At 40.7% G+C, this 22,366-nt stretch overlaps 1 protein-coding gene and 1 long non-coding RNA gene across 2 annotated transcripts; both read left to right on the top strand.

Annotated features, from left to right (window-relative positions):
• The first annotated feature begins 2,705 nt into the window (after positions 1–2,705).
• On the top strand, positions 2,706–3,037 carry LOC102076233 (uncharacterized). Its single transcript, XR_002061263.1, has 2 exons — positions 2,706–2,799; positions 2,901–3,037. It is a non-coding gene; the product is annotated as an uncharacterized LOC102076233 (long non-coding RNA).
• A 2,964-nt stretch (positions 3,038–6,001) lies between these two features.
• Positions 6,002–15,113, top strand: LOC106097055 (uncharacterized). Its single transcript, XM_025905347.1, has 4 exons — positions 6,002–6,031; positions 6,903–6,985; positions 11,863–12,195; positions 12,894–15,113. Exons 3-4 carry the CDS (start codon positions 11,934–11,936, stop codon positions 13,028–13,030), a joined length of 399 nt encoding a protein of 132 aa, XP_025761132.1. The 5' UTR covers positions 6,002–6,031; positions 6,903–6,985; positions 11,863–11,933; the 3' UTR covers positions 13,031–15,113.
• The last annotated feature ends 7,253 nt before the right edge of the window (positions 15,114–22,366 follow it).

Genomic DNA, 22,366 nt, shown 5'->3' with positions numbered 1-22,366 from the left:
TAAAACGTCCTGCATCTGACTGCTAAGACCTCCAGAAGTTCTTTTTACTGAAACAGGGACGCATATTTCAGTAAAAATAAGAACACAGGAGTGTCTTATTTCTTTCTGGGAGTTTAGTAGTAGTGTCAAACAGTTCCGTTTATTTTCTATGGAGCGCACGTTGGAGAGCAGAAGTGACAGAAGTGCTGTTCGGCTACGGTTAGCTTTTAGACTATCATGGATCCCGGCTCGCTTACCACGCTTTCACATCCAGATCATGTGACCGTGACTAAACAAGGTTTTGGTAACCCAGTTTCGACAGGCGGCGTACCTGCTGCTTCTAGGCATCGTCAGGCACAAGGATTTCACTTTTCTATTCGGCAGAGTCATTTTGGCTGGGCCTGGCATTTACTGAGTTAATGCTTATGATACTACTGCTTTGATTCATCACGTGCATGTGTAAAAGAAAATAATGAACTCTCTCTTATTATTATTTTTTACTGTGGATTGTGAAGACTAATACTGTTGTTGTGTTTTGGTGCTGAATAAATAAAACTGGATTGAATTAAACACTGGAATCCAAAGTGTAATCAAATAAACATTATATAAATCTATAAATATATACATGTCTAATTTTAATGATTACTGGCATATAGATGAGAGAAAGCGAGAGACAGACTTGTGGGTGAGCTCCATTCACTCCTATCAGCAGAGAGAGAGAGCGGCACACTGTGCTTGGAAATGTTTAAAAGATCTCAATAAACACCATGTCTGCTTTCAGGGATGCAATAAAACATGCACAAGTTTTCAGCTCTCACTTTGTTCTCTATTTTTTTGTACTTTCAACAGAAAACGTTATTTCCTGCATCAAGTGACATCAAAAATTACTCACACACAGCACCACCATAAGGAAAGTATTTATACTGTAAAAGAAAAACTAGAAAACCCATCCATTAATTCCAGCTGATTCCAGCGGGAAAAGGGGCTCACACACGCTCTTCTCTTCTCAGAATTCACTCCAATCTCCTCTGTGGCCACTCACGCTTCTTCACTCACATCATTCCTCGCTTGCAGGACTCTCTCGTCTACAGGGACAGGTCCAGGGAAGATCTATGTACACAGAAGACTCAATTCGTAACAGGTTCAGAAAGATCTCACAAATTCAGGTTTCAAATGTCAGGTTGACTGACGTAAATTACTCAACAATCCAGCGACGAGTAGCACAGAACCACCATCTTAAATAGGGCTCAGAATTACTGAAGAAAAGTGGCAGGTGTGATGATTGAACACAGGTGCGTGGGCCAGAAGAGAGCCTGTAAGGTAAACCGTGGGGTCAGCCGGCGAGACACAGGGACCATGACATAGTTGGCAGTAATAAGGATGATTTCTGTAAAGGAATATTGATATGACCCGTGAATTAGATGACCATTAGATTAGGTTGATGCTTACGACACTTTCATGTGATCCATCTGGGAAACTGTTAACTCAGAGAGCTGAAGATATCCTGGATATGCTGACCTCTCTCCGTGGTGTACAGGGCTCCAAGGCAACAAAGTGGCCTGCTTGTTTAGAATAAAATAGAAGGCCAGAGGAATAAATGTCCATCAGGGAGGGGCGAGGGCAGCCGATGATCTTTTGTGCTGTCTTGACTATACTCTGAAGCCTCGCTCTATCCGCCTTAGTGCAGCTGCTGTACCATACCGTGATGCAGTAAGCTAGCAGGGTCTCTATGGAGCAGTAGAAGGTCAGCAGCAGGTTGGAGTTCAGCTTGTACTTCCTAAGGACCCTTAGGAGGTTTGGTGACACACAAACAGGGTTTTTCAAAGTACAGTTTCCAAATGCTAGTTGCTGGTGTGGAGAATTGCCTTTTAAAAGGAACGGCCACCAGGCCAAAGCAATGGTTATGACTCGATCAGCATTAACCCCGCCTCCTGAGTTTGATGGGTGAGACTGACAGATAAGATTAATTCATGATGAGAGCCGCATGAGTAGGACTGCCGAAATGAATTAAATGAATACATCATTAAATAATCAATTAAATGTGTCAATAATTAATTATAAATATATAAATATTTATAATAAATAGATATTTATTTAATTCCAATTTTAATTAGTTATTGACATATGTAATTAATAATTTAATTAATTTTGTCACTCCTGGCGCTCCATAAATAAGAGGATGGGCAACAGGTAAAACAGGAAGTAAGAAAAATATGGAGACAAAGACTGAGCCACACAGGCTTGACAGAGGAACCGTGAAGAAACAGACATGGGAATATGATTGACCATGGAAAGACAGAAAGGGAACACACAACACTGAGAGAGCATCAATTTATGATTAATGAGGCCGTATTCTCACTACTAATAACATGAAATTAGCTGTGTTTATGTTACTATATTAAACTCCCGCTACTAAGCAATCTGCCAAATATCCAGGACTGCTGCAGCACTTTCACACTAAACGCTCCCAAACAGCTGCACTACTGAGTCGCACTTTATTTTCTGAGCTTGATGCTGTGATCTATTTTACAGCTGCTGCAGGTAAACGACTGAACTCTGGAATGCAACGCACCCTCGTTTATAGGTGAAGCAACAGCCTTTATAAAATGAAGGTGACCGAAGCTCCGCCCCCCACACCACTCATCTGAGACAAACCAGGAAACGAGCTATTCCTCTTCCACAGTAAAGAGAGATGCACAGACGATCAGACTGAGTTCCGACCAAACTCTCAGCTTCCTCTGAGTGAGTCCAGCTACAGGAGAGAAAAGTGGAAAACTCCAACACTGCTGCTTCAAGCTGCTGACGCTCCACACACTGAATGTGAGTTTGAGCAAAAACGCGACTCAAAGGAAGTTTCAGTGAAGGTCGTGGAGGAGGGAGGGGAGCCAGGACTGGCTGTACTTCCTGTCTGCTGTTTTCAGCTTCACTCACAGACTCAATGGCTTCCAGATCAGAGGAGGATCTCTGCTGTCCGGTCTGTCAGGAGGTCTTCAGAGATCCTGTTCTTCTGTCATGTAGCCACAGCTTCTGTAAAGACTGTCTGAAGAGATGGTGGAGAGAGAGACCAACACACAAGTGTCCAGTTTGTAAGAGAAGATCTTCAAAAGATAATCCACCTTTAAACCTGGCTTTAAAGAACTTGTGTGAGTCGTTCTTACAGGAGAGAGATCAGAGAGCTTCAGAGGCTCTCTGCAGTCTGCACTCTGAGAAACTCAAACTCTTCTGTCTGGACCATCAGCAGCCAGTCTGTCTCGTCTGCTGTGCCTCAGAAAAACACACCAATCACAGATTCAGACCCATCGATGAAGCTGCACAACAACACAAGAAGGAACTTCAGGAAACTCTGGAGCCCTTAAAGGAGAAGTTAAAGGTTTGTGAAGAAGTTCAAGTGAAGTTTGATCAAACAGCAGAACACATTAAGGTCCAGGCCCGACACACAGAGAGGCAGATTAAGGAGCAGTTTAAGAAGCTTCACCAGTTTCTAGCAGAGGAAGAGGAGACCAGGCTGGCTGCACTGAGGGAGGAAGAGGAGCAGAAGAGTGGGATGATGAAGGAGAAGATGGAGGCTCTGAACAGAGAGATAGCAGCTCTTTCAGACACAGTCAGAGCCACAGAGGAGGAGCTGAGAGCTGAAGACGTCTCATTCCTGCACAACTACAAGGCTGCAGTGGAAAGAGTCCAGCGCTGCCCCCTGCTGGATGATCCACAGCTGCCCTCAGGAGCTCTGATAGACCAGGCCAAACACCTGGGCAACCTGACCTTCAACATCTGGAACAACATGAAGGACATGGTCTCCTACACTCCTCTCATTCTGGACCCAAACACTGCTCATCCAAACCTCATCCTGTCTGAAGATCTGACCAGTGTGAGAGGAGGAGAGAGGCAGCAGCTTCCTGACAATCCAGAGAGGATTGATAAATTTATCTACTCTCTCCTGGGCTCTGAGGGCTTTAACTCAGGGACTCACAGCTGGGATGTCGAAGTTGGAGACAGTAAACTCCGGAAACAACAACAGTGTGGAGTGAACGGATGTTAGAACTGGTCACTACAGATACCGGCAACAAGAAATGGGGTCTTTCACATTTAGAGGCGTGAGTCAAAACAAGAACAGGTGGGGTCTGGAATTCTTTTCCCTCCTGTCTCTCAGGTGATTATCGATCCTGAGAGAGAGCGAAACGAATTCTCTGAATGAGGCCGGTTCGTCGCAAGAAGCTTATTGATCTTTCGTTTGTTTGTTGCGTGATAACAAGAAAATGCATTGCAGGGCCAAATCAGGCCAACTGGCCTCCGCAGCAGTGGTGTCGATCCTACATTTCCCCTGATGAAGTGCTAACAATGGCTTAGCTACGCAGCCCTCAGAAACAGGGTGAGCAAAAGAACTTTTTTGAACTCCCCGAATAACTCATCATAGGTGCAGCGAGAGATCGGCTGGAAAGAGAAAAATGCTTCAGCCCTTGCCAGGGCCTTTCCCTTCAGCAACCCCACAAAATTGGAAACCTTAAAGGCATAGTTGGGGAAGAACTGATTTAAAGTCAGTTATGGTCATATTCTCTGAAGAACACAAATATGAAATTAAATGTTCCTCAGACAAAGGTAAAAGAAAATACATTGTGATCCGTCAAATTTAATTTTAAGAATTAAAATTCTCTCTGGGATTAAAAGAAAAATTAGAAGCTGGAGATGAGAAGAGTAGATCTTCTTCAGTTGTACAGATACAGTTTGTGTTGTACCATGTTAGATTTAACCAGAGAGAAAAAAGATGTCCTGCACAGCGGTGACAGAAGTTGTAAAGTACAATCTTAAATCAAATTGTTTGAACTGTGTGTGTTTGTGTTCAGACTTTAAACCAGAGCCAGACGTCGTCTACTCTTCACTGAAGTAGTCCACCAGTCCAACCACTGACGTCCAGCTGCTGGTCTCTAACTGGTCCCCCCAGCACCTCAGACCAGAGGACATCCACATGTTTGAAGATTTGAAGATTTCTTTATATATTTTATATTTTTTTAGCTTTATGTTGTTGGGTTTTTTTTCACTTTCTAGACTCAAATGACTCAAATGCAAAATTTTGTTATGTTACTATGTCCCATGTCCTCGGTAACTGGTTGGAATTGTTGTAGTATGTTTGTGATTGTTGGCTCTTGGTTCCCCCTCAGTGATCTGGTTTCACTGGTTTTCTTCATGTGGTTCTGTGGGTTTCAAAAAACTGTCACATGGAAAATCTGACTAGTGTGATTGTTGCTAACACACACACAGCTTTAATGCAGAAAGCAAAGAATAAACATTAAACTACAACCACAGACTGAACACAGCAGAAGCATCATCCAGTGGCCACAGAAAACCTTCATGATGCTTGTGTTTTTATTTCTCTCTCCTCAAACACCAGATGTCAGTAGAGTGCAGATTGCAGTGACATGAAATCTGTTTTCTCACCTCTTCCAATTTATAATCCTACCTACAGAGGCTGCTGTGGGACAGGCAACTCTGGCTGACATTTATCTGTAGTGACTGTGAGTCAAACAATAGAATGATAATAAAAACTAAAGCGAAACTGAGCCTCTAAAATATCAGCCAATGGTTCAAAACTAAATATCAGCAATAGAAACCTGTTAAAGTTTCACTGATGATCTGCTTGTATCCATGTTAGTGTTTAAAGTCCAACATCTCCCTCTAGTGGCCATATATAAACCATGTGTGAGGATGGTGTTAATGTAAAATGTGAATCATAGTGTTCCAGTCAGTCATCAGTGTGTCTCTGCACAGCTGTAATTAAAATGTGTTCAGAGGGCCTCAGTGTCTGAATGGTTCCAGTTCAGCTCCATAACAGCAGCGTCCCTGGTTTGATTCCTGTGTTTCAGCTCATATCTGCCTCTCTCACTGAGGGGGACGTCCACTACATGGAAAGGAAATACTTCTCGCTTCTGCCTTTGAACCAATAGAAAGCTGGTGCTCAGAGGAAGAGGGCGGGCTTTACTTGGTGTCAGTGAGAGAAATGAAAAAAAGCTCAAATGAGTGAGAAGGACGATGAAGGAAACATCTGTGCTGTGTCTGCTCTGTAAGTAGAATCTCTGTGTTTGTTTGAATTCTTGTACTTTGACTGTCTGCTCTCCTGATAACTGATGATGGAGGAGAAGACATGAAAAACAAATCAGGCTGAATTCAAGTTCAAAACACCACGAGGACCAACTGCAGGTCTGAACTGACTCTTTATCTTTGCTCAGGAGTCGAGGAAACACAGCAGGCAGTGAAAAGCTCAAATCATTCACTCATTATATCAACACAGCTGAGAGTCTGAAATACGACATTTAACATTTTCATCCATTTAGTCAACTATAACTGCCTTTAAAGTTTTTGTGCTGCACAAAGTGACCGTTAGTGTTTTGTGGTTGAGCCGTTTGTGGTTTAAACAGAAACTAAAGGAGCTCAATTTTTCTTTTTTCTGGGGGACAGAAAAAAGAAGTTGCAGGCGTTTCCTCACAGGGTTGCCAATCTTCTAAGGGGAAGTAACATGTCTGTGACCACAGGCCATCAATCTAAAGCAGTTTGATTAAAAAACATATTTTAAAACACCATTAATAAATACATGAAGTTAATTTAGACCAGTGATCACTGCTCCTTTTGACGGACTTCACTCATTTTTATGAATGGATTTGACTTCAGTGACACTGGATCCCGTCAGAAACAGGAAAATGAAATATGAGAAACTATCTAAACATTTAATTTCTGTTTACAGTTTATTCCTCTTTGACTAAAACTCCAACCTTCGTAATGAAATCACATTTTCTCTTTTATTTTATTAAGAGAAAAATATTTCATTTATCTTAAATGTAATATTGTAATTTTACTCAGTTACTGTAACTCAGTACTTTTACTCTGCTTTTCTAGTACGTCTATTCACTGACATCTTAATCCTGTGTTCTCCTGAGCTTGAACCTGAACGTCAGACCAACCATCGACTGCAGGAGACATGAGCCTCAGACCATCTCACCATCATCATCATCATCATCAGGTGTGTCATTTTTAGTTACAGGAGCGCAGCGATGACGGCCATGTTTGAGCTGTAACTCTTTTCTGAGTTTATGTAACCAGACACTTGTTCACATACACGAGTCAGCTTTAACTAAATAATGATGATAAAATAAGTTGCAGTCGTTGTAGTTTTGCCTCTGCTCACCACCAAAGTGAGATTTAAGTCAAACAATCAAAGTGTAAGTGAAGTGCAGACTTTCAGCATTAGGAGCTTTGGCCATTTTCATACGCAGTTTCCTGATTCAGTTTCCTGAAGCTGATTCAGTGTGTTTGCATTTTATAAAGTTTGACTGTAATTTTAAATGTAAGGCCCTCAGAGACGTCATCAGAAAAACAAAACAAAGTTATAATGAAACTGCTGTCAGTCAGTCGTCCAGTTACTTTCTCCACTCTGAGAACAGAGAACTGTATCAAAGCTGAAAGTCTGAGCTGCATCACAGTGTTGCTGTATGATTAAAATCCACTGTGGTGCTGTACAGAGACATTTTACAAAAACATATGGACCTAATTGCATTTTCATGTCTTCATATCAGGAACAGTTAACTGAAGACCATTTTTAAAATTAAATAAATATAACAAAGGTCCTGGGTTTGAGTCCTCCATCTGGCCAGTGTCTGTGTGGGTTCTCTTCAGGTACACACACTTCCTCCCACAGCCTGAATCACTAAGTGTGAATGGTAGCCCGTCTCTTTGTGTTAGCTCTGTGACTCGCTGGGGTACCTCGTCTCTCGCCCGATGGCAGTGCCCCTGAATTAGGATCCCCAGCATGTTATTTATTTATTTTAATTTAAAATGTGAATTATAGTGTTCTATCAGTCATCAGAACCAAACAGAAGGATTTAATTCTTCAGGGTCATAAAATAGTTATGATAAATTCAGCCTATGAAAATGTATCTTTTCCTATAAACATGTCCTCTGGGATCAAACTGTCATTAGAAGCAAGAATTCAGTCATATGTATATATTATTAATGCTGTTAGTCTTATTATTATCGTCTCTCTCTGTAGCCCACCTTTCAGACAATCACTGGCATGAGAATCACGGATTCACATGTCCTCAGCTACTTTGTCATGTTACCTCTGTCTATGTTGTGCCTGATTAGACTAATAGATGCAGGAGTGATCACACATAGCTGTAAGCCATATATATCTTTAAGGAAGATGTAGTAAGATGACTTTAAATGTTATTAAAGTGTTTAGGATGATAGTTTAGGGGATATTTGGTGTTTTAAAATAGGCAGTTTAAATGTTTCAACTATTTGTGGATTGGCTACAGAGAAATCCTGGAGTAGGATAAAGGACTTAAGTGGGTCAGACTAGTCAAGCTCCTCTTTTTGTCATTGTAAAGCTGTTTTAACTAATCCCTGAGATATTTTAGTGTAAGAAAACAGAGAGCAGTTTCTTTTTTTCTTTTTTTTTTTTGCCTGTCCTGTTTGGTTGTTTTGCCATCAGAATTATTGTCTAAAGGCAAAGAAAGATGCCCAACGGATTTACTTTACCAAATGGACCATCCCAGCCTTGCCATATTGGTCCATTTCATTCACCTTTGCTTTTATTGTTTATTTTATTTTATTTTCACTTGCTACACACGGGACAGACATGACTGGGGGAAAGAAAGAGAGGTAGGGAAAGAAAAAATGCGGGGAGGAGGAACAGTGATAAAGGACAAAAAAACAAAAACAAACAGACAAAAAATACATATATCAATCACCTGGATGAATCACAAGCAAAAGAAACAGAGCAACATAATAAACAACATCACAATGATCTATGGGAATATGACAGTAAATACTAAATATTAAACATTATTGTGCAGCACGTAAGATCGACAGCGCACAGTGTGCTTTGAGGTAAGAGCCAAAAAGGGTGTAGTTTGTGTGTGTGATCACCCGTGTGTACACCTGTGAGCATGGACGCGCTTGTATTAAAAGGTTCCTTCATGTAATGATCTGCTAGAGGGTGTGGGGGGCCACTGCCCCGTCCTCCAGGGCATGAAGCAGGTATGGAGGAGATCAAGACTCCAGACATCCAGAGGCCCCCAGAACACAAGAGACCAAGGAAGACCAGCAGAGGGGCAGCCGCGCCACTATCCCAGAAAGAGCTGAGGAGAGTCCCAGATGAGGGGTCACTCAGCAGCCGCGGAGCAGAAGCCAGGGGGGGTTGCAGTGACGTGCCCGTGATCTCCACCGGCAGCCAGCTGTGTCAGAGTGACCGAGCTATACTCTATACCCCAGGTCTAGGTACCCTTGCCCCCGGTGGGGGAAACTGCACCCACACCCAGGTAGTGTTACCCTTTTCTCTGGGGTGGAGAGAAGCAGACCGCCCCGACTCCGCAGCAGCAGGGAGGCCCCACATTCCAGGCCCCAATCGGATGGCCAACTCCTCCTCCCAGCCCCCCCGCCCCAACAGGCAACAGAGAACGGGGGTGTGTGAAGACTCCAAACCTCCCTCCACCCGCTCATATGTAGTGTTGATGCATGTGTGTTCTAAGGTGCATTTAAAACCCAGGAGGGCATGGAGCCACCTGCCAGAGAGCAGCAGGTAAGGGCATAGCCCCTCCTGATAGCCCTCAATGTCTACGTGTACGTGGACAATGGCGCCAGGGGTGAGACCAGAAGTTTTGGTCTAAGTTAACTTTGGTCTAAGTTAACTAGACAGAGAGCAATTTCAACAATACCTCTTAATTTTTTACTACATGATAAAGAAATTCTGTTGTGGTAAATGAAAGAAATGTGTCAGCATGATTTAAATTGTAAGAAATAAATATTTAAAATTACAGAAGAAGAGAAAGTTTCTGTCAACTCACAGAAAATATCCTGTTGGGTTTTTGTTTTAGTGTGAACCCACTGTGAAAAACAAAAAATAAAGATTCCACGACACATTCTCTAGAACAGGAATCGTGGTGGATCCTGTCAAAATAAAAGCACACGCACTGCTTCGTTTTCTGTTCCAGGGGAAATTTAAAGGCGTGGCAAGGACAAAATAAAATGATGATAACACTCAGCCACTCAGCCCAGGCACGTGAACGCCTGCGCATATGGATGATCCACCGTATATGACATTACAGATTATTTTACATATAAATCCTTTATAAATATAAATTTCGACTGCAGAATATTTATGTTTATAAACATTTTTAGACTTACAAAAAAAAAAACAAAAAAACCACCCACTCAGGAACACCGGAAACACTGTTGGTACGTATTTCCGTACCAATAGTATCTCTCAGTGGTCGCGTCTACGGGTTTCCTCCATTGTTAAAGTGGAAAATTATTGAATCCATAGAGTGTGTTAGTGTTTGGGATGTACCGGGATAAACGGGAATGGCTTCACTAACACTCGCGTCTCTCTGCTGGGCTCTGTTGTTCCTCTTCGTCGTGGTTTTCGCAGCTGAAGGTGAGCTCTCCTCCAGCTTCCACTTTCTCTTCGGCTACACGAACAGCAGGCCGCGAACATTCCTGTTGTTTACTGTAAACAACTGTCACATATTAAAAAATAAAATAAAATAGAAACATACAAGCTGCCTCAGGACAGCGAAACCTCCGAGGCCCGAGCTTCGTTCACATAAACAACACAAACAAACAGAAAGCCTCCTGTCATAATCTCTTCACCCTGCCCGCCATGACAGACGTCACGAGGCGAAGGACGGATGTGCAGGAGACCTGATAAGGAGTAGCTCAGCGAATCAGACAGATTAATAATTATAATGTGGGGGTGGATGAAACTACAAAGTCCCGAAGATGCACTTTGATCTGGTGGTTTGTTTTCAGAAATCATGTAGCTGCATTTCCCTCTCCTTTCATTAAGGATGCTCCCAGTGTCTCCTCTGCTAAAGGAGCCAATGAAGGAAGCAATATTCGCGAGCTCAGCAGAGTCTCAGGTGGTGTAGCTGGCAGGTAGACTGTTATGCACCGAGGTCCAGTCCCACTGCTGTATTCTCACCTTCTCACCCAGAACAACCTCTCCTTGCTCTCTCTGTCTCCCAGTTACCAGGTAAAATATCCTCTGTGGAAACCCAGCAAACATTTAAAAAAAATCTCAGATGTAAAGTTAAGTCTTTAGTGCGATTTGGCGCATCTCAAATAAATAAATGAATGAATGAATAATCCAACAAGCAGCCATATTAATACTGAAACAAACAAGAAAAGAAGGTATGTATAAATTCTAAACAGGCAAATCAGTCTGTACATGATTACGTTGCTCCACCCATCAAAAAGTCGCCTATTGTCATTTACTGGACTGACGAATGTCGGTTGGAAAAATTTCACATAGTGCCCAACTGTAAGGTCAAGTGGCTTCTGTTCTACTGTCACCTCCACAGCAGCCACACGTGACCTTATCAATACCCACTCCTTTCTGTTTTTCCCCATACAAACAAATAAACCAGTCCCATCCTCTATGCTTTTGTAGTGAGTGTTACCGCAATGATCTTCTTCACTGAGAACTGAAACTTCGCCCAGCTGCCCACATCTGCTTATGTCTTCCTCTTTCCCAAAGAGCCAGATCATCAGATTCTCCTGTCTTAAAAAATGTCTTTAATATCTATGATTTAATACTTATTATTCAACTAACTGCATGTCTCTGGACTGTGGGAGGAAGCCAGACTACCAAGAGAAAACTGAAAACTGCTTGTATATAACAGGAGTCTGATCTGACTTACAGCTTCAAAGGTTTGGCGACTTTCTTCTAAAATAAAGTACAAGAAGTTTTGGGGGTTTTTTCCTCTCTTTTTTTCCCCTCTTATTTGTTTCACTGTTCTCCCTCTTGTCCAGCCCAGTGCTCGCTGATTAGCTGATGTAGAAGTGAAAAGTTGTACTTTGTCCGTTAACCTCTCTGCTCTGTGTTGTTTCCTGTTTTAGCCCAGAACACCATCACAGCTGAGCCTGGACAGGCTGTAGTTCTACCATGTCGAGTTCCATCAGACAAAATCATGCAAGGTATGAAGTGGAACAGAGCTGACCTGGGAGATAATTATGTGCTTTTTTTCCGGGATGACCGGCTGGATCCAGATGGTCAGCATCCATCTTTTAAGAACCGGGTGGATCTGCAGGACAGGAATATGAATAATGGAGACGTGTCTCTGGTTCTGAAGAATGTGACGACTGCTGATGATGGATCATACAATTGTAATATTTTCAACAAAGTGACAAAATCATGGGAGAGCATCAACACTGTCAGCCTGACTGTTTCAGGTGAGTGAGTAGAGTTGAGTGTGTGTGTGATCAGAGGTGAAGCTGCTTCCTGGTTGTTGATGTTTGTTTCTAAAGATGTTGTTGATGAGACTTTGTAGAAAGCAGCTTGTAGCAGTCCCCCGGACCAAGGAAGAAATAGAGAGAGCCTCGACGGGTGCAGTAATTTTTACCTTGAGATTCATTCAGAATCTAACAGTGCTGAGGTGTGCCAATGCACCGTGAAAACTAAACAGAAACACAAAATACATTTTCTTAGACGCTTATTACAAATATGAACTCAAATAAAGCAGAAAATACAACAAAATATCAACTAAACAATCAAATACAACTTAAAACATGTACCTCGCTCCGCATTCCAAGGGCTGCACATTGTATTTTTCGCTAGAGTCCGGTATCACGCTGCTTCATGCTTCATTGAGAGCTGCTTACTGGGACATGTGCGCCACAAAATCCGGTCTGAGCTGGAAGTGCAGCTTGCCGCTAACTAAGCAACAGAACCCTCTACTGGACACTACGTGTAGCTGTTCAGGCTTAGATCAATAAACAAAACTGGACCTTTACACAGCTGGTCTGGGTGATGTGATCAGAGTGCAGTAGATAATGTCTGACAGCAGTTTGAAGAGGAAATGGATTCTGTTCTGTTCTTCACTCATCACCTACCTGACAGCTGACACCTCACACCTGTTTCTCACCTGCAGGTCAGACAGCAGAACTCACAGTTGCACCTGTTGGACTCATCGCTGGTCTGAGTGTTCCTGCTGTGATTCTTGTTGCTGCTGCTGTTGGTTTTGTGTGCTACAGAAAACATAAAAAACAGAACCGGGATTTTAACTAGCATCCTCATGAACAGCAGGTTTCAAATGTCTCTATGGTTTAGTATGTGTAAACTAACAAAACACTAAACTTACAAAACAACACTGGTTTAAAAACTAATTATTTAATTTAATCCTGGATCACACTACATGACATCACTACAGAGTTCAGACAAATGATGCATCATTTACCCGAATCACTATAATTGAGAGAAATCCTGGAAAAAAATATTAGGACATAATAATTGACAAGTTTCACCTGCTCTATGTGTAACTCAATGACCTCTAACACCTGAAATATTTTATTGTATGAAGGTAAAATATTGTGTACCTCTAATATTCATCATCTATCCAGATCTATCACAGTGACATGGATTATAAAGCCTTTCCATTTAATGTATTTAAAAGGTGGCGGTGTGGCTCTTCCATCGCTGTCACTGGCAGATCTGAATGAATACTGACCTTAAAAGTGAAGGTGAACCCTGTTTGAATGACAGCATGTTGTTTACCAGTTCATTAGTGAATAATAACTGGGTCAGGGATGTCAAACTGGTTTTACATCTTGGGCCACATTAAACTCCCCTTTCTGTCCATGTAAAGTAGTTTAAGTTCACGTTCAATCTGACATATCTCTGTGTAAGAAGGAGAACTGCAACTTTACCAGCACCTCTGAGTTTTCTCTAATAAATTTCTGTACTAGATGGTGAAAAAACAGGAACTTTCTGTAACTTAACAGCCTGTTTATTGTTTATTTACTTTGGTGTCGTATGAATCACCTTTGATGAGGTCGTCAGTTGAAAAGCAGCAAAGCTTCATTTTCCAAAGACACCCAGTGGGCCTGTGATGGGCAGATTAGGGCCCCCGTGCCTTATGTTTGACACCCCTACTCTAAGTCTTGTGGTCTGACCCAGAGAGGTAAACTCTGACATTGACTTAAAAACAAAACTGAGAAAAAGATATAATAGGACAGGATGGTTGAAATTTTCATCTGTCGTGTTTGGAACATGTTTTTTCCCCAATAGCAGCTAAGTTTATTATTTATTCATTATCATAGAAACATTATAGCAGGTTATGATATGGATGTGTTACTCAGAGAATTGAATTTGTAACCTCTGACCTTTGTGAAGCTTTTCAGCTTAAAATGCCAGAACGACCAGACACTAAAGACAAACCCACTGCATAAAGGAAACTTTACTACACTATGTAAGGAGCAGAAGACACTAAAATACTAAATTAAAACTAAAACATTTTCATGCTATAACATGAAAACTGGCGTCATGCATGTCAGCTGATCCTTTTATCATTTTTAGTTTGTCATAGAGACAAAAAGTGACGGAGCATTTAGAGCAGAACATCCTAACAGGACGTTCAACTCTGTGGTTTTACAGTTACGCTGTGTTCAACTGTGAATAGTTCAAAACCAAGGAGTGATGTCAGTGTAGCTTAGAGGAAGTCTGAAATAGAGTCGACAGCCAGGATCACAAACACTACACAGTTTCTGATTCCATCCTTTTCCTGTAAGTAACTAGTTAATGTAACTCTTCTTTCTAGATAACAATTTGATGTCAAACGTGACTCGTGTGAGCAAAGTAAAGGCTTTTCAAACTACTTTCTATCCATCTGTACATCTAGTGTCTCTAAGCACTCACTGCAGCTGTTTGTAACTCCATCAGTGATGATGGTGAAATGACAGGGAGCAAACAAATTACATAAAATGTGACTAAATAAAGGGACCAGTGAGGAAGTGTCAGTACAGCAAAAAGATGCAGAAAACAAAACGATGGAGTAAAAAAAAAACAAGGTTAAAAGGAAAACACAGGAAGTGTAGTACTGATGTATTTTGTTCTTTCAGGTCAGGAAATGACACAGGTGGATAGATTTATTTTTTATCTAAACATATTTACTTTGCACACAGGAACATGTGAGATATGAAAAATGTTCAAAATTATTAAAGTTTTTACTAATATTTGTTGATTGATTTATGACCAGCTGCTGCAGTCTGGAGCATGAATGTGATTCTTTGTTTATTTGCACTTGAATGTTCGCTTGTTAATGCTTGTTTGCAACGTTCTGCACTACAGGAATAAAAGTAAAGTTTAAAAATCATCACTTACTTGCTTTGTTTCTCTTTCTGTGGCGTTTGTTTCTCATGAGCACAGAGTTTCTTTGTTAGCAGGATTCATGCCGGCTTTCTTCTCTGTAGAATAGAAATTTCAAACAAAACTTCTTCGACTTCCAAGCTGCTCAGAAAAATAAAGAGTGTGCAGCTCCACACTGGGAGCATGGTTCATTACCTAGTAAGGCTATTTTCTGAAGATTTGATTGGTCAGTGGGAGGTGATTGCAAACCTGCACATCATAAGTTACCATGGTAATGTACCCAGGTAAGGAGTGAACCCCCTTTGTAGTAAACCCCAAAGTTAACCCTGAAGTAATCCGAATAAGCCAAAATCCTGCCTCACAGCACAGACCTGTGACAAGAACCTTGTTCTTTTTTTTTCGGCAGTGATGTCATTGGAAGGTGGCGTTAAACTAATCGAAAGTACGCCGATGAGTCAGCGTGTGTCCATTAGTTTTTCTCCGTTTATACCTGCAGCATAATGACTCTGTTAACATCAGCATGTCTCTGCGTGCCTCTGCTGTTTGTCTGTGTCGTGGATTTGGCCTCTTCAGGTGAGCTCTGTCCTATTATTTCAACTTTCTCAGTAATCAAAAAGCCTGGCTTACCTTCTTTTCTAATAAGGTTACTCTGACCGCCCTGGAACAAATTTGGGCTCAAATCGCTCCATAATATACTTTATATTATCAATTCAGGAAGGAAGTACAGATGTGAAAAGGTCTGTGGATCAGCACCCTTTACCTGTATTTACTTCTGTGACATCTGAGTGGACTAAGCCACCTCGCGTGGTTTGTAGTGACGTATGTCATGTTCTGCCATGTCCCACTTGTTCCTGATGAAGTTTGTTTCCCAGGATGATTCATCAGTAGCTCAGCTCAGATAAAGCAAATAGGACATAATCATAAAAACTGCAGTGAATTCTGATGTTCACTTCAATCATCTTAATCTAATCTAATCTTAATTTAGAGAGATTCTGTGTGCAGCAACAATCATGATAACAGCAGCAAACCAGCTGTATTTATGAAGGACTTTAACCTCTGACAGAAGTTCTGAACATAGAAATACATCAGAGTAAAATTTATATAAAAAAATAATAAAATTACAACACTAAATAAAAGCATCAGCATCACCAGATCAAATTAAACATGAGTTAAAAAAAAAAATTAAATAAACAAAACAAACATCTTAAACTGTCTCAGATGCCAAGCAGAAGAGGTCGGTCTTAATGACAAAGTGTAAAAGATCTGTAGTGTGAAACAGATTCCACAGTTTGGGAGCCGCTACAGTAAAAGCCCTGTTCTCTCTGAGCCTCTGCTGTGTACCAGTGTTACATTTTATTTATATATAACTCTTAAAAAGGGTTTACTGAGTGGTTTGACAGGCTAAAGCTGAAGATTTACACAGAGAGCCGAACATTAAAATCACAACAACAACAAAAAAAATGAATATATTTGAAAACACCTGAAAGTAAAACATGTCAGATGTAACCTCATCAAATGAAAACAATCCATTAGAAATTAGTTTTAAAGCTGATTTAAAGGAGGCCACTGACTCTGAGCCTGATCTGCTCAGACGGGTTCCTTCCAAAGGAGGAGTCCCACTGACAAAAGCACAACCTTCACTGTAAAACAGCCAGGAGGCCTTCACCTGTGTACGTATCTGCTGTACAGCTGGGAACCAGACCAGGTGGGTCTATATAAAATAAAGAACTTTTATATCAGATATTAGCAAACTTCAGGCCTCTGCAGCCCAGTTTGAAATGTGAACATCTTCAAACTTGTAACTCTGATTAGCACACAGGTGTTTCCTTCATGTTTTCATGAATTTCATTTCGATATTACATCAAACCTGTTTGACTTCTCAGCATGCTGATCATTTTCAGGAATCAGGATCTGAATACTTTATTAATCCCTGAGAAAATTATGTGGTCACAGTTGCTCCCAGACTGTAATATATTGTATTATTTAATTTATCTTTGTTAATTACTCTTCTTACTAAGTTATTAATATAACAAATTTGTGTCTAATTATAAATATACACGCAAATAAGTAGAAATTAAAAACTCTAAAACACACAAGTTGAGAGAAAGGTATTAAAAATGAACTAACATTCAATAATAATAAAAATGTCCTTTGTTTGTTTTCCATGAAAACGTCTTTAAGACAAATAACAAATTTCAAATATAAAAATGCTGGTGTAAACGTTCAGGTAAAAAGGTGAAATGGAGCAGAGCTGACCTGGGAGATGAATATGTGCTTTTGTACCAGGATGGTCAGTTTGATTTAGACAACCAGCATCCACCTTTTAAGAACCGGGTGGATCTGCAGGACAGACAGATGAAGGATGGAGACGTGTCTTTGATTCTGAAGGATGTGACGAGTAATGATGATGGATCAAACGAGTGTCGTGCCGTCATGCAAGAAATATTCTCATGGTGGCTCATCAGCATCATCAGCATGAGTGTCGCTCCTCCAGGTGAGTGAGTAGAGTTGAGTGTGTGTGATCAGAGGTGAAGCTGCTTCTTGTTGTTGGATTGGATTCTGTTCTGTTCTTCACTCATCACCTACACAAATGCTGACACGTCTCCTGTTTCTCTCCTGCAGCTCAGCCAGAGAGTGTAGAAGGTGACTTGATAATTACTGTGTTAATTACTATGACTGTTCTTTTCCCCGCTGTTGTTGGTGGGCTTGTCTTCTACAGAAAATTCAAAACACAACAAAGTCAGGTACTATAGTAGTCTCCTGATGACCATCACGAGGTTTGAAAACCCCTAACATGAAATTACTATTTAAAAACTGGTATGAGTTAAAAAAACAAACAAATCATAAAGCAACAGATATAACAAACAAACAGGTAGGCCAAGTCATGCCGATTTGATGATGGACCAACCAGAACGAAGGTCAGCAACAAAAATAGGATTTTTTTGTTTTTTGTTTTCAATAACAACAAGGGTTTAAAAAGTGCCACATTTACAGTTTTTTCTGATGGCTTGAGCAAATTTTTTGTAACTATTGACTATTTTTGCAAAACTCTACACACAAATAAGAAAACTCTTCACCCAATCAGCAAAACATTGTAGTTTTCTTGTAAAAGCGAATAACCTTTGCTTAACTCACCACACCTTTGTAAAAATGGTATTTTTGTATCAGACAGTAAACACAAGCCATCAAATTAATAAGCACACAATGCACCAACTACATAATGATGGTATGAATGAAAAACACATCTGGCTTTTGCTTTCTCTGTGCACAAGGTAGGCTATGTCAGATTGAGCTCATACCTTTGTCATAGATCCGTAAACATAGAGGGATCCAAACTTCTGGTGTTTATTCACACACATCAAAACAAACACAAGTGTTTATTTCCAAGTCAAAACGAAATAGTAATTTCACTGAGGAAAAAAAAGAAATCAGTCTACATCGTGTCATCTCTGTGGATCTGGCCACAAAATTTCGTCTACATCACATGAAATGTCCTCTAGTCCAGCGGTCCCCAACCTTTTTTGTGCCACGGACCGGTTTATGCCAGACAATATTTTCACGGACCGGCCTTTAAGGTGTCGCGGATAAACACAACAAAATAAAACTAGTACCGGTACCAAAAAAAAGAAGATTTATTCATAACACACGTGAAAAGACCCAGGAAAAGCGAGTTAACGATAAAAACGATAACAAAATAACGCTGAAAACCGATAAAAACCCTGAAAACCATACATTTCACACCTGAGCCTCAACTCTCGCGGCCCGGTACCAAACGACTCACGGGCCGGTACCGGTCCAAGGCCTGGGGGTGCGCTGCTCTAGTCCAAGGCACAGGCGAAAATATCTTCTGGAATTTTACATCTATGGTATTGTTGTGTTACTCATTAGCATGGCAGTGCTACAAATCTTAGTGCAAAGTGACTGTACTAACCGACTCTCATTTCAAAATGTCCTTATGATGCTTGCTACAGTGTAGCGGCTCGAGTTAGGCTGAACCCGTTGGCCAGCTTCCCTCAGGGTCACTCCACGGTTGATTACATGGTCCACTATTGTAGCTCTGATGTCATCAACAATTCTATTTCTTACTCTTCTTACCCTTCCTCTCCCCCCTCCTCGTCCTCCTCTCCCCCCTCCTCGTCCTCCTCTTGCTCCTCCTTGTTCTTGTTGTCCTCTTCATCCTACTTCTTCACCTCCACGTCCTCTTCCTCGGCCTCCTCTACTTCTCACTCTTCCTGCTCCCTCCACTGTACTCCACACACACAGCTTACCTGTATTATAGTGCTTAGGCTGATTACAAAGTGAACTAATTATCTAAAGAAGTTTTCACATGTGACAGTGTGCCAGACAGTTGGCAAAATAGTGTAAATAATGGCCATAAATGTGTATAGTTTTGCTAGGAGTGTGTTGATCATTTGGAAATTGAGTGTAAAGCCGTGAGTTGTGTTTACAGTTCTGCAAAAAGAGTGCTGTGCAGTGGATTGTAGCTACAGGTTTGCAAAGTGTGTGTTACAAAATGGCAAACTGAGTGCAAAGTAGTGTTTGTGCTTTTAGTTTTGCAAACTCAGTGAGTGGTTTTGCTATAAGTATTAATAATTTTAGAAATTGTGCTATAAGAATCACAGTTAGGGTTTAAGCATTCAGAAAAAACTGTAATCATTTAATTTATTTATAATAATTTGTTTATTGGTTATTTTCTGTGACTATAAGGACTCAAAATGATTTTGGAAACGAATTTCTGTAGCACATTATTTTGAAACATGGACTGTAGCGAAGGACAGAAAAATGGAGCAACACCACAGAACTATTGATTGCAAGGCAGGTGCACCCCAGTTGCTTTAGGGGGGTGGACTTCTGCCCATTACTTAGATGCAATCATGTGAGACAAGCACATGTTGATGAAGTCAGAATGAGCTCTTAATTTTGGGGCCCACTTGCCACATATATGGTAACTTCTGTAATCAGAAGTTATGCTAGTCAGTGTCTTGATCCCCATCAAAGCTGACCCTTGTCTGGAATTCTCAATCATCCAGGTAAGGAAATCCCAAAAAGTTGATTCTGTTCATTTGGACGTAGGTTTTTGTGGGAGAAACGTTTCATCACTCATCCAAGTGACTTCTTCAGTCTCAGCTGACTGCAGGTTTCCCCAATCTTATGAACAGTACAGTTTGTATGATTACTGAAACTAGCACCACTGACTAACCATGGGCCGTGAGGTCAGTTTCTTGATTATTAATATGCCACTCTTTCATTAATGAGGATTTAAGATGGTGAAAGATGTACCCTTAAGCCCCCTCCTTGATTCAGAAATGGTTTTTCCCTTTTCACGTAAATGGCCTCCTACTCAGTGTTGCCAGTTTCAGTCATTATGACATACCTGTACTCTGTTACCTGAAATGTTTCTGTAATGGCACTAGCAAGTCTGCGGGGAGGTCAAGGGGAAGCCCCGGCAAGACAAGTTTCTCTTAAATGTATCCATATGCGGAAGCAGACATATGGAGCAACAGCAGGTGTATATCAGAGAGGTTTCTTTTGTCTTCACTCTGGCGGATGGAAGAGAGGAGGCTTCCTGATGAGGGAGCCATCTTTATAGAAAGCAGCTGGGAGGTTGGAGGGAGTGGTCTTTGTTTTACAGAGCAGAGTGACGTCATCTCCCTCCATCACAGGGAGGACAGGACTCTGCAGGATCACTGATCCACCTCAACACAGAGACAAACTACAGCATTTCATCCATTTACACACAGCTTCATCAACACTAACTCAGCTTACCAGTGACTGCAGGCTGACTGTAGCTGTACAGCTACAATAGGGCAAGAGGCAAGGTACACCCTGGACAGGTCACCAGTTGGGTATGAAATCAGTGCATGAACTAGAATGAAATTCACCAAGATGTTGACCAGAATGTAGCTCAGTGTCTTCATTAGAGGGATTTAAGACTTGAACCACAGTTGTACCATTCTGACTTTGATTGGCTGGATCAGACAGGACAGTGGACAAAAGAGAGGTAGGTCTAACTGCTGACACAGCCCTTCATGATTTCATGATTTCCTGGTAATAGGAGAATTTTCAAATCCTGAAATTACAGTGTTTCTTTTTTTAGGTCACGCAGAGCATGTCTACGATTCACTGATAACCATCTCTGAGAACTTCAACTTCATGCTCGTGTTTTCTAAAACCAATTCCAAATATTAACTGGCTGAAGATTTCTAGCCACTCTCCAGAGACTGTACATGGTGTAGCTTATCTATAGCTGATTAAGCCCCTAAACGGGAGCCGATCATAGTTTATCTATCAGCTGAAGCAAAAGTTGAAGACTTGTGGACTGGTGTGGACCTGCATCTCTTCTTCTTGTGGCCTTCATCATCCTTACCCTGATGAAATCAAAACGCGGAAATGAGTAAAACAGCTCAAATAAGACTGCAAGAGGTGCCTAGTTTGAGCCTCTTCAGAGTAAACAATTTCCTCTGTGCACTTTGGAAGGTGGTCAGAAATCTCAATGCTAAACATGAATTCTGTTAAAGAAACTGATTGTGAAAAGATAAAAACCACAAAAATGGAGAAATTAAATGATGATTTAGCTTTTCTTTATTGATTTACAAAAAAGAATTAATGGCTGAACATTCAAAATTAAAGCATTTTAGCAAACAATAATCACAGTAGAGTCTCAGACCACAGCAAAATTATTTCATAATAAATCCCTCCTGCATTCTTACATATCTTTAGTCCAAATTGCACAGTCTTCTACAACTGTGCACGTGATTTATACATATTTAAAGAGTAAATGATTTTGATTTTTTAAGTAAATCTGCCAACATCCTTAATCTGAAAGAATGATGTGATGAAATTTTCATTTCTTCATTTGGTGTTGCCTTTTAATCTCATATTTTATCAGTTGTTTCCTTTATGCATAATTTTTTCATTTTACTCTGTGCTCTGATGTTTCCTCGCTGGTTCCTTTTTAGTGAATTTATTTAATCTGTGTTTTGTTTTGTTTTTTACTATGATCAGTATCGTTAGTGTTACTTTAGTTTAATTTCTGCAGTACTGAAACACAATTAAATTGTATTTCACCCCATTTAACATCATGAATTTACCTAAACTATATTAAAGTTTGAAAGATTAAAGTCCATCTCTTTGTTAGGAAAGCTGGTGTGTTCTGATTCATTTTAACATCCTGAGCTTTTGTTTGCTTTGCATTTTTAACTTCTCCTTAGTTATCCGGCATAAGATGGAAGAAGAACTAAACTTAAAACGAAACTGTCT

The sequence above is a fragment of the Oreochromis niloticus genome, linkage group LG3, assembly GCF_001858045.2.
Source record: "Oreochromis niloticus isolate F11D_XX linkage group LG3, O_niloticus_UMD_NMBU, whole genome shotgun sequence".
NCBI classification, from domain to species: Eukaryota; Metazoa; Chordata; class Actinopteri; order Cichliformes; family Cichlidae; genus Oreochromis; species Oreochromis niloticus.
Note: the sequence above shows the minus strand (reverse complement) of the source record. Positions and strands in the feature narration are given on the sequence as shown.

Coding starts and splice junctions, on each gene's coding strand:
- LOC106097055 (XM_025905347.1), top strand. CDS start 11,934: ATGCAAGGTATGAAGTGGAACAGAGCTGACCTGGGAGATAATTATGTG. Junction 12,196..12,893: donor TGTCAGCCTGACTGTTTCAG/GTGAGTGAGTAG, acceptor TCTCACCTGCAG/GTCAGACAGCAGAACTCACA.